This window comes from Dromiciops gliroides, chromosome 6 (assembly GCF_019393635.1).
Source record: "Dromiciops gliroides isolate mDroGli1 chromosome 6, mDroGli1.pri, whole genome shotgun sequence".
In the NCBI taxonomy this organism is placed as follows: Eukaryota; Metazoa; Chordata; class Mammalia; order Microbiotheria; family Microbiotheriidae; genus Dromiciops; species Dromiciops gliroides.
In genome coordinates this window covers 122,258,211-122,271,027 of record NC_057866.1, presented here as the reverse complement: position 1 = coordinate 122,271,027, position 12,817 = coordinate 122,258,211, and the positions used below count along the sequence as shown (strand labels likewise).

Sequence of the window (12,817 nt, the reverse complement as noted above, 5' to 3'; positions counted from 1 at the left end):
TGAAGGTGGGCAACCCAGGTAAGCCTTCCATGAGGGGAAGCCACATCCCCCTCCCCCCTCCTCCCATCTTCCCTCTCCCCTCTCCCCTTGGGACCCAGGCGGGGCTCTAGGGTAATTGATTGGATCGTCTGGAACCGTGGCCGATAGAGACTTGGGTTTGAACCCAAGGTTTAATGGCAGCGAAAGGGGTCACTTCCCTATCTGTCAGGTCTAGGTGGCTGCACCTCTTCTCAGTTAAATTAGTTTGGGGTTCCCCGGCTAAGGAACACGTGGGAGAAGGTCCCAAGAACTTCCATATTGTTCTTGGAAGGCTGGTTGTGATTAGTTGCAAGTCGGTGGTACTTAGTGAGGCCCGACCCTGTTTTCTTCCTCAACACCCTATCCCTTGACTTTGAGGGAATTCCTCAGGGATGGGATTTTTTATTCTTCTAGAGAGTGTTATAATGTAAAATTTTAAAACCAAACCCGAATGGCCCATAGATAAATGTGTAGCATGATGTATTTGTTATCATTATTAGTTTAGCAACCACTTCACTCCCAGGGAAGGAATAAATAATATCAGTTCAAGTAATAATAGGCATTTTAATATCTTGATTTCTCAGTGTTATATGTTTTAACAGAATAGACATTGTTACACTATTTAATTGAGCTTAACTCTAAGTACAAGACAAATCCTACATTTCTTTTACAATGAATACATGAGATTCGGTTATGATCTTAGAAATAAAGCCTGTTTTTACTCACAGTGCACCAATATTTTATGTTTGATAGGTCCTGGTTTCTAATAGCTTCCCCATTTTAAAAGAATAATTTAAATCAGCAACAGCAAAAACCTGAACATTCACTTCACTTTAACTTTAAGTTGGTAATCTGATGTACAGGTTATGACATTGAGTGTACTTAAGTTTTTAAATTTGAAGAAACGTTTGTAGCTGATACTAGTGAAGCTGTGATCATTTTATAGTGGAAAGAGTACTATGATTATGTGTAGAAGAATCCTGCTATAATGAAGCCATTTAATACTGCCTACGCATACCACAGACCATAATAGGAGGTAAGGGTAGGAACCCCCATGTTGATCTACATTAAATGTAATCTACAATGAGGTCTGGGTGGGCTCCATCATTATTGAATTATGTTCATCTACTTGAACTGAGCCATATGAAGTATCTGCCATTTCTTCTTCCTTCAGTTTCTTATAAGAAATATCTGTATCATCTTCATCCAGAGGATCTTGCTTATGCACAATTTCCCTTCCATACATTTTATATACTAATACAAAAATCCCTGCTTCTGCAGACTGGAAAAGGGCATAAAGCAAAGGAAACATGTACATACTTCCTATGAGCTGTGGAGGAAAGGTTAGTTTTAGAATAGCAGTGCAGAGTTGTACATTCTGACTACCTGTTTCCAAAGAGACAGTCCTCTTGCAGTTGGATGGAAGATGGAATAAGGTAGCTAAGCCATAGCCTGACACATATCCAGCCAAAGGCATAAAAATTGCTACAACATAAACAGTTGCAGGAATACTTGCCAACAGTTCAGGTCCTAACATAGTGCCAGTCATAATGAAAAGGACCACCAGAGTTACTAGCAGAGACCACAGGGAAACCTAGTAATAGAAAATGGATAAATCATTTTTAAAATCAGATAAAATGAAGGAAAATTCCATAAATGAATTATAGGAAGTAGCATATATAGCAAATGAATAATGTTGGACTTAGGGTAATGAAGGACAGGATTCAGATCTGCTGCTGATTATTTGTTAGCTTTGTGATCCTGGGTAATCACCTAACTTCTCCGAGGCTGACTCCTCATCTCTAAAGATAGGAGTGGGAATACTTGCCCCACAGTCCTGTAAACTGCTTGGCAAACTTCAAAGCACTCTAGAATTGTCAGCTATTGTCAGAGGTGTCCAGTCAGTTTGTGGCTATTTAATGGAGGTATATTTTAGTAAATTCTTTCTTTATGTTGAACTGAATTTTCCTTTCTGTAGTTTCCACCAGTTAGTCTTTGTTCTGCCCTTTGGAGCAAAACAGCCTTTTCCATATAACTGCCTTCAGATATGTAGAGACTGTCATCCTGTGTCCCCTCCTTTCTTCTCCAGACTAAACATCCCTCGGTTTTTTTCAACTGTTATTTATATGGCATAGTTTCTACATTCTACACCACCTCTTCTGTAGTTTCCTAGTTCATTTCACAAATTTCCATTGTCTGTCTTAAAATGTAGCACCCAGAATTGAACATAGAATTCCAGATGTGGTCTTACCACTGCAAAATATAACAAGGCTTCCTGAACATTATGTTTTTCTGCATGAAAATTAGTCTTGTACTATATCTGGGATTAAGTGAATGAAATATTAAAATTCCTTTTAACAGGCAACATTTTTAACACTTGGCATTGTATTTCACATTCCAAAGGATTTTTCATAATATTGAAACATGACATATCTTAGATTTTGTGATAACAAGAATGTAAATATGCTAATGTTGAACATAGATGTAGTTCTTTTACAAAGTTAAATTGAATGTTTCTTTATTCTATGAATTCTTACGTATCTGTTAGACTCTAAAACAGCTTCCCATGATGTATCATCATCATAATAGGTAGCTTGTTTATACATTGCAGCTGGCACTAAATATGTTTTTCTGTGTTACAGAACACTGTCATCTTGGTATCTTGCCAGATACTTTTAACTCATTCAAGTAAAATAGACTGCATGGTGAGAGTTGGGGGGGGATCCTTTTGGTACAATCTGTTTTTATGAATTGTAAGATTTTAGACAATACCTTTGATGATGCATCAGGTTCCTAGATATTTATGAAGAGTTTCGTACATGGGATTAGCATATCCTTAATAATATTTTTAAACTAATTGTAATATATATATATATATATTTTAGCCAGTGACTTTTGAATCAGATCTCAACATTGGAGGATTCTAAAAATATGTTTAACATGCTTTCAAATAAGAAATAGGTAGATACTAAACGATCAGATGATTCTTATAGTTTAAAATATGAAAAAACATTGTTCCATTTGAATTGTCAGTACAGATGGAAAATTAGTACAAAGGAAATCACTTTTGTTCACCTTGAAACATTGAATTGTAGAGTTTGTCTTTACCTTTCAAATACTTTAATCCTTTGAGGTATTACTGAGACTTGATGCTCATTTTAAAGTTTTATAGGTATCTGATGGTATTATTAAATATCTTAACATTACATTTTCCTAAAATAACTCACATTTAAGGAAATTTGAGAATCAGCTCTGCCATAGTGGATCAAGAGTTGGCCTCAGTGTGAGGAAGACCTGGAGGTTCAAGTACTGCCTCAGACTGATTTCTGTCTGGTAGAGGGAGCTACCTCACCTGGATTCCCTTACAGGGATGAAATCACAGATCTGATCCCCCAAAACTCACTCATGTTTAATTATCATTTTTTGAAGTTTGCAAAGTACTTTAAAGGGCAGTTCCCATTAGGTTGGACAGGGAGACCATGTTTGCCAAAGCAAAGTGACTTTAAGGTTTGAGAAGTATTTCCTCAAAGTAGTCCTCCAACATTGTAGCTAGTTGAAAATATTACCCCTGTTTTAGAGGAGAGGAATCTAGATCTCTGGGAAATTAAGAGATGTGTCATATAGCTAGCTACTAAATGTATCAAGTGAGATTCAGACCCATGTCTCCTGACCCCCCAAGTCCAAACCATCCTTTCCACTATGCAGTATACATCTCCGTCTTCACAATAATCTCAAATATATTCATTTATTTTTAAGTGATTAAAATTATTCTGTTTTTAGCATGCAAACTGCCAATTTGACTTTTGTCAATTAAATTTTGGAGGAAACAACCATTTGATACTTTAAAAATTAGATAGAAAACATATTTAACGCCATATATTTCTTCATAACATTTTTAAGTTGAGTATAGGTGCCAAGAGAAGACATAATTATTTTGCTGTTAATAAATTTAGGTCTTCTATATAATAATAGAACCTAGGAAAAAAAGACATTGCTGATGATAAAGAAAAACAAATGAACTATTCTCAGATGTTCTATAACGGAAACTTTATCATAGAATTTTCCATTCAGTTGCTTTAAATCAAGGTATTTTGCCTTTGATTTTGTTTAACACATTGACTGTTTTTGTTGATTGGACTAAATATTGGTACAGAAAACCTTGTTTATTTATTGAAAAGGCTGGTTCAATAGCTCTCCCACAGAGAAAAGTAAGATGCTACCATTGGTGATTATTATTTATACTTAATAGATTGTGTCTTTGTTTTTTTTTGTTGTTCAAGGAATACATTTTTTGGAATTTTTACATTTTTTCCTTTCTCTAAGGTATTAAAAACTTTAACTACAGTAAGAGCCAAAAATAATGCAAGATTTTATTTGTTCAAGAAGGAACAGCCAAGATTATGGCATAAGATATATTTCAAGAATAAAATTTTATTTTGTGTTCACACACAACATATTTTGTTTTTGTGTCGTGATATTTGCTAAGTCATCATTTCTATTCTTTTAAGTGTTTTTAATGTCCAGGTTTGTTTTTTTAAAAATGTTAAATGTTTTATAAGCTGAAAAACATTGGAACTAATTTGATTTTTTTTTCAATAAGCTATGTTTAGATGATATTCTTGAGGACAATTTTTGTGAGCTTTACAAAACACAGTAAATTTTTCCTAAAGTTTCCTACAAATCCTATTTGTATAGTTTTATTAGATCAGCTTTTATTGTTAGAGGAAAGTATTTTTGCTGTCCACTACATTTTCTTATTTTTTTTCCAACTATTTCTGTTTCATTCCTTCTGCTTGTGCCATGTAATATTCATGTCAGCAAAACTTGATATAGTGATAATTCTAGCAAGCTTCAATCCTTACTCTGAGGTGGAGGTGATCTTCTGCTATACGAACTATGTAAAGAAATAGTAGCTCCTTCCTTGTAGCCTGTGAAGTAGATTCTTCCCCCAATTCAATCCAGTTAAGGGTCAGAGAAGTGACATATCTAAGGCTTTTATAAACTAGACTAAGTTTGGGAGCAGAGTCAGGACCATACCTTAAGGACATAGTCAGCAATTCGTGTATATTTGTATCGGATGAAGACACCTACACCAATAGGAATCAGGGTGCTGCAGAGGGTCAGGGTCACTGCTCCCAGTGGTAATAACTGCACCAGAGTTGTATTGATCCAGGCCCGACTATAAATCCATAGGCACAGGGGCATCAACAGCAAAGCCAGAAGAGTAGAAGAAATAGTCATGATAATACTGTAGAAATGGAAGTGAACACAATAAACATCTAGTTAGCACAGACCCACCAACCAGTTTCTGTATAGAAGGGAAACGGTAAGACGGAAAAGTCTGGGGAGGGGTCCCCCTAAGCATGTGAGGAGAGCTGCAGGGAGAAATTAACATATTCGAGTGATAAAAGAGGTATAGGACCCACACTCCTAATGAAACCAGGTAAAAGAGATGTTAAGGATTATGTTCTACCACTGTCCTTTGCCTTTCTTTGCCAAAGATGTTTACGTAATTTGTTGATCTGGGTTGGATCTAGTTAATTAGAAGGGCAAGGATCTCTAGTAGTTGGATTTTTTTTTTGATACATTTCTTGTTTTTTCTTTTTCCCTGAATAAATATTTGAATTGAATTCAACAGATATTCTGTGTGGTTCAGCTACACAAAGGGACTAAATCTCATTCCTGATACCCCTAAATTACAAAGTAATCCAAGCTCTTAAACTCATTGAAGAATTGGAAGATCACAACTAATGTATTTCCTTGTCTTCACTCCCACCTTAACAACTACAACCCTTTTTTCTAATCTATCCACTGATGCTTCTCTTTAATTGAAAAGCTCACATTAAATCCTTTCTCTACTTTTAACCCATCCTGTGTTCTTTTTCACAAACCCCTTTATTTTTCTCACCTTGCTGTGTGGCTAATTGGGTTGGAGAATCGACCTAGAGTAGGGATAACTGAAGCTCATACCTGAGGTTCATGTCGCCATTCACCAGCAGAGACATAAGATTAGAAAGGTTTCCACCTGGACAGCAGCCGCATAATAATACTGCTACAGCCTCCACTTCATCCAGAGAGAAGATGAGGGCCAGAAGGAAGGCCAACAGGGGCATGAAGACAAACTGACAGATGAGTGCTAGCAGCACCCCAATGGGCCTGCGGATGTGAGCCCCTATGTGATTCACCTCCACAGTGCAGCCCAAACCCAGCATGGTAATACACAATGCCACTCCCACAAATACATTCAGTCCGTGGTTCAAAGGGGTGTCCCAGAATGGATTATCTTGGGAACCCCAATCCTGTGGGAGGTGGGCAAAACCTTGTGGGCTACTGCTGATCTTTGACTCCCAGGTGGTAGGGGTCGGATTGAGACTGGAGCTGAGACTGGGGCTAGGGATGAGACTGGAGCTAGAGATGTGACTGGGGCTAGGGATGTGGTTCGGACTGGAGCTGGGGTCAGGGATAATGCTAGAGCTAAAATTGGGGCTGAGGCTGGGGTCCGTGATGATGCTAGGACTGAAGTTAAGGCCAGGGCTTGGGCTGAAGCTGCTCACGTTGATTATCTGGGTGTAGTTATCCAGCTCTGGGAAAGGCAATAACAGCAGAGTCTCATTGTCTTTGCGATCCATGACTGAGAATTCCTGATGGATAGGATGGGTTGATCTATGTCCTGCTTTTGCCGCTGATGCCTTTCTGACTCCTGAAGGTTGTGTGCTGAGCTGCAGGTTGTCTGTAACACATCCGAACTCTCAAGGCAGCCAAGAAGGGAGCAGCAGGTACCGAGGAGACATTGGGATTGAGGAGTGTTCCCCGAAGAGTGAGATGCACTCTCTGGTGCACTGGCTGTATTCCCCACCCCCGACTGCCTTTCCCAACACCTTTCTTCTTTGCTGCGGTCAAACTACACACTGGAGCACCCTGCAGTCCTTGGTCCATACAGCCACCGATAGGCACAGACCTCCCAGCTGACAGCAGACCCAGGATTCCGGAGATTCTCTGCCTCTAAGGGAACCCTTTCTTACTCCTTGTGGTTGTAAGCATGAATCCTCCTGCCACTGTGCTTGGGAGGGCAAAGCTTCCTTGAATAATCATGGAGTTGAATCCTATTTGAGAGCAAAGCTCCCAGACTTTCACTGTCTCTTACTTCTATGTCCCTGTCCCTAGGGGCAGTACTGGCTCCTCCCTTTAATCACCATTAAGTGGTTCAGTTAGAATGTGACCTGAGGCTGAACAAAGACAACATGGAAGGGGGGAGGGAGAGATTGGTTGGGCGTTTCTGTGAGCCCATTTTATTTTGATGATGATGTTTGATGGTAGTTTCTCCCTATAAAAACAGATAGAATTTAATGCTGTTCGAACAATCTACAACATTGCTACAGATGTGTCATAGGGTCATGTCTGTGAACTGCAAATGGGTATGTCACTTAACCATTAGAACTATTGAGCAGAAACGGTGTTATTATTTAGTATTAATATCAAGAACTTTAATGTCATTGATGTCTAGGGACTGGAAAGTGTTCCTCCTACCAAAAGGGGTGTTGTTAATGAACTAAATAATGCTGTTTCAAAATGTTTTACTATTTATTCTTATATCTCTTGTACTTTTGTTTTTCAGTGATCTGTGGTAGAGAGATTATATACAGATAAGAAACCAGAAAAATCTTTGTGGAGGAAGTAGGATTTTAAGGGAGAAAAGAAAAGATGCTTTAATAAAGAGGAATGTTTTCTTTAATGAATGGTATCTAGTTATTAAGCTTAAAATATTTCCTTAATAAGTATTCTTTTTTCTCACTTTTGAAATTTACCACATGTCTGCAGAATGATGGTTTGTTGCTTAACTTCCCTGTTATTAACACATAAAAGCATAGGGTAATTTTCTTCCTAAAAATGTTATCAAATACAGTGAAATGTGATAGAAACAAATTTCTTCTCTATGAGTCAAAAAAAAGTAAGAAAATACTGTCTATCTTTGGATAAAGGCAGGTCTGTATAAGCATTCCCAATTTTAAAAATGATTCTTTTTTTCTTCCCTATGTAATAATCTTTAAAAATCAGTACATATTTATTAAATTCCTGTGGTTTTCAAGCACTGTGCTAAGTGTTGTGCATATAGGTACCAAAGAAAATAATCCCTATAGACAAAAATAGCTATTTATAGAGTACTTAAAATTTGGAGTGTACAAAGTGCTTTACGTCTTGTTCTCAAACAGTATTGCAAGTGTTTATATAGTGCCAACTATGTGTCAGACACAGTGCTCCGGACTTTTCAAATATGTACAAATGTGATCCTCACAACCACCCTAAGAGACAGACGCTGTCATCATTATACATTTGAGGAATTATACAGTTGTACCATTATACAGTTGAGGAAACTAAGGCAAACAGGTTAAGTGACTTGCCCTACAGCAAGTGTCAGAGGCCAAATTTAAACTGAGGTTTTGCTAACTCTATCCATTGTACCACTAGCTAACCTCTAGATCCAGCCAGCCAACCAATTCTGAATGTACATTTGACTGTATTATTGTCTAATCCATATTTCTCCAGCTTCTCTACAAGAACCATGAGATACTTTATCAAAAGCTTTACTAAAATCTTGATAAAGTATATATTTATAGCATTCTCCTAATTTAGTTTAGTGATACTGTTTTTTTCATATGACTGTGGATAGCTTTGATTTCTTCATCTGAAAACTGTTCATATCCTTTTGCCATTTATCAATAGGGGAATGACTTGTATTTTTATAAATTTGAATTAATTCTCCATATATTTGAGAAATGAGGTCTTTAGCAGAGACACTTGTGGGAAAAATTATTTCCCAACTTTCTGTTTTCTTTCTAATCCTGGTTTTGTTTCTGCAAAACCTTTTTAATTTAATATAATCAAAATTGTGCATTTTGCATCCATTAATGCTCTGTATCTTGTTTAGTCATAAATCCTTCCTTTCTCCATAGATCTGACAGGTAAACTATTCCTTGTTTTTCTGATTTGCTTATGGTATCACCCGTTATGTTTAAATCATGTACCCATTTTAATCTTATCTTAGTGTAAGATGTTGGTTTATACCTAGTTTCCACCATATTGTTTTCCAGTTTTCCCAGTAGTTTTTGTCAGATAGTTTTATCAAACACTTGTGATATGGTCATTTAAAAGCCTTTTTTCAGTAGGCCAATGAAGAGGTGACAAAAGCCTGAACTACAGACAGACCTTAGGATTTGTCAACTGATTGAATGTGGGAAAGGAGGGAGAATGAGTAGCGGAGATTGACGATAAGTTTCCACACCTGAGTAACCAGAAAGATGGTGGTACCATCCATAGAAATAGGAAAAGTTTAGGAGAAAGGTGGGTTTTGAGGGGGAAAATAATAAGTTTTGTTTTAAATCTGCTGAATTTGAGATGCTTATAAGACTTACAATTCAAAATGTCTAGTAGGTAATTCATGATGGGAGAGTTCAGGAAAGAGATTAAGACTGAATATATAAATATGAGAGTCATCATTGTTGAAATTATAATTAAACCAATGAATGGAGCTTCCATTCCAAGATATCAAGAATAGAGGCAGAAATTCACCTGAACAATCCCAAATTCCCATACAAACTACATTAAAATAATTCTCCAAATACATTTCTGGAGTGGCAAAACAAACAAAAGGTTAGGGTGAAACAGTATTCCAGCCCAAGACAACTTAGGAGGTCAGCAGGAAGAGTCTGTCCCATCAAGGTAGTGATTGGGCATGGGACACATTCTTGAAACCAAAAAATTAGTCATTCCACTTACAAGAACATTATATAACACTAGACAGGTGTCGTAAGTTATTTCCTATGTTTTCTTTATGTACAACTGCATTGTATTTTATATTCACATAGGAAAGAAATATACTTAAAAAAACAATAAGTAAAAATCCTATATACTCAGAGATTATCTAAACAAATTTGACAAATTAATACTGTGCCTTGAATGTATTATAGATATGAGTATCGACCATATATCTTAACCATTTGATCTAATTTACATGGGAGATAATATTAAAAAATTGAATAGGACCAAGGAAAGATTAAAAATAGCCACATGCTCCACATACCCCCGAAAACAGTATAATTTAATACCTATTATAGGTCTAGCAGACGCTCAAGAAGCTTTATTCTTTCTTTGATTTTTTTTTTATCATAAGATATACCTGACTTTGTAGAGGTAAAGCCACTTTAGCTAGGAGCATTTGAAATTTATCTAATGCTTGGAAAAGTTTTGCTCAATCATTCATTTATTGATTCACTTAATAAATGCAGGCAGACTTTATTTTATTGTGTTTTGCTCTCTTGTACTTTGCAGATGTTCCTTTTTATCCTTAACAAATTGAAGTTTGTGGCAACCCTGCATCAAGCAAGTTTATGGCTGCCATTTTTCCAATAGCATGTGCTCAAATTTTATCTGTCACATTTTGATAATTCTCACAATATTCTAGCCTTTTTCATTATTATTATGTCTGTTATGGGGATGTAAGATCAGTGATCTTTGATGTTACTGTTGTAATTGTTTTGGGGCTCCATGATCCATGCCCATGTAAGAGAGCAAACTTAAATGTTGTATGTGTTCTGACTGCCCCACTCATCTCTCTCCCTCTTCTTGGGCTTCCTTATTCCATGAGACACAAGAATATTGAAAAATTATTACATAAGCTTAGTTGATAAAGCAGCAGCAGGGTTTGAGAGAATTGACTCCAATTTTAGATTTTTTTTTCTTCTGGTTTTGGTGGGGCAATAAGGGTTAAGTGACTTGCCCAGGGTCACACAGCTAGTAAGTGTCAAGTGTCTGAGACTGGATTTGAACTCGGGTAATCCTGAATCCAGGGCCGGTGACTGCGCCACCTTGCTACTCTTTGACTCCAATTTTAAAAGAAGTTCTATGTGGGTAAAATGTTATCAAATGGTATCACATGCTATAGCAAAATGCCCCCTTCATTTCTAGTCAAGCTACAATCCATATTCCTCCATCATGCCCCAGAAAACTTTTCATCCTAGATCATTTCAGCCCTGGAATTCATATCTTGGAAGTACCCTCAGTCCTGTGTCCCCTCCCTTTGAGTAGATAGCTCTTCCTTGAACCTTCATTTGAGAAGGGAGCCCAGGCCAGCCATCATTTCATTCCTTCCTCTCCACACTGCAATCTGGACTCCATCATCTCCTTTCCTTCTCCTTCTTATGTTCATCACCCCCCCCCCTCCCCAATTAGAATGTAAACTCCTTGAGAGCAGAGACTTTCTTTGGGCTCATATTTGAATTCCCAATTCTATGCCTGACATATAATAAACACTAAATAAATGTTTCTTGGCTAACTGACTTTTTCATAGCCCCTCCAACATTTATCATTTTTCTTTTTTTGCCTCTTTTACCCTCTTATAAGAATGATGTGGACTCTCAGAATTGCTTCAATTTCCATTTCTCCAGTCGTGATTTGGAGCATTTTTTAATGGTTATAGACAACCTGGATTTCTTCCTTTGAGAACTTTCTGTTCATATGCTTAGACCATTTTCTTAAAAATTTAAATCAACCCTTGATATAAAAAAAAATTATTATAGCACCTCATTTTGTGGTAACAAAAAAAACTAGAAACTAAGAGGATGTTCAACAATTGAGAAATGACTGAATAAGTTGTGGTATATTGATATAATGTAGTACTTACTATTATGCTGTAAGAAATGAGAGGAAACTGATCATTTCAAAAAAATGTGGAAAGACTTATATGAACTGATGCAGAATGAATAGAACAGAAGGGGAAAAAGCCAATTTATATTAAAACACCAATAGTATGAAAACAAATAATTTTCAGGACTTTTACAAACCGATAAAGAATGAAATGAGAACAAAGACAGCAACTTATACATGACAATAACACTATAAAAACAAATTACTTTGTAAGCACTAAGAATTATGACCATGATTCTAGAGGAGTGATGTTGAAAAATTCTATCAATTATGAAGAGTTATGATTTAGAGTATAATTTATGATTTAGAGTACAAAATGAGGTGTTTTTATATATTATATATTTTATATTTATGTATGTAGGGGGAATTTGTTTTGCTTGACTATGCATATTTATTACAAGAAAAATATTTTTCCCCCAATGGGGTGGGAGGTATGAAAGAATATAAATGGATTTCTTTTCATTAAAAAAAAATAGATGTGGGAGGAAGTGATATAAATGTGAAATGTCACATGCACCTTTAGAGAAGATTATTACTAGTTTTACTAAACTACTTTACCTCCTTACAAGAGACCTTTCGGGCAGCTAGGTGGCACAGTGGATAGAGCACCAGCTCTGGAGTCAGGAGTACCTGAGTTCAAATCCGGCCTCAGACACATAACACTGACTAGCTGTGTGACCCTGGGCAAGTCACTTAACCCCAATTGCCTCACTAAAAAAAAAAAAAAAAGAGAGAGACCTTTCATGGAATATTCTGTAAAGGTATATGAAGTGAAAACTCCATATATGAAGTAAATGCATCAATAAAACCAAAAGGAAAGAAATTACTTTCTAAAATGAGCATGTGTAGGGTGGGAGAGTAAGCTTAATAGAATCATAGAAACTGAGAATTAGAAGGGACCTTGGAGTTTAACAACAACTAAACAGAAAATCTCTACAACATACCTACCAATGATTATCTAGCCTCTCCTTAATGGACTTCCAGTCATAAACATCACGTTTACTCCTGACGCAGCTTATTTTGCTTCTGAAGAGCTCTAATTAGGAGTTTTTTCCTTATTTCAAACCTGAATCTGGCCCTCTACAAATTCCACCCAATG

The 12,817-nt window shown here is 36.6% G+C and overlaps 1 protein-coding gene across 2 annotated transcripts; it reads right to left on the bottom strand.

Moving 5' to 3' along the window:
- Positions 1 to 582: 582 nt before the first annotated feature.
- On the bottom strand, positions 583 to 6,675 carry SLC10A4 (solute carrier family 10 member 4). 2 transcript variants are annotated; one of them, XM_043971628.1, is made up of 3 exons: positions 5,989 to 6,675; positions 5,056 to 5,266; positions 583 to 1,612 (listed from the first exon to the last, which is right to left on the bottom strand). In XM_043971628.1, the coding sequence occupies exons 1-3, from the start codon at positions 6,645 to 6,647 to the stop codon at positions 1,097 to 1,099; spliced, it is 1,386 nt and encodes a 461-aa protein (XP_043827563.1). In that variant the 5' UTR covers positions 6,648 to 6,675; the 3' UTR covers positions 583 to 1,096. The 2 variants fall into 2 exon arrangements, with proteins under 2 accessions (XP_043827563.1, XP_043827564.1); XM_043971629.1 differs by having other exon boundaries at positions 5,056 to 5,197.
- Positions 6,676 to 12,817: the final 6,142 nt, after the last annotated feature.

What these genes read in the sequence shown, in the direction of transcription:
- SLC10A4 (XM_043971628.1), bottom strand. Translation starts at nt 6,647, where the DNA reads ATGGATCGCAAAGACAATGAGACTCTGCTGTTATTGCCTTTCCCAGAG. An exon ending in AATGGCGACATGAACCTCAG is followed by an intron (nt 5,267 to 5,988) that starts GTATGAGCTTCA and finishes CCATTTCTACAG; the next exon opens with TATTATCATGACTATTTCTT. An exon ending in TTGCTGACTATGTCCTTAAG is followed by an intron (nt 1,613 to 5,055) that starts GTATGGTCCTGA and finishes TTCTATTACTAG; the next exon opens with GTTTCCCTGTGGTCTCTGCT.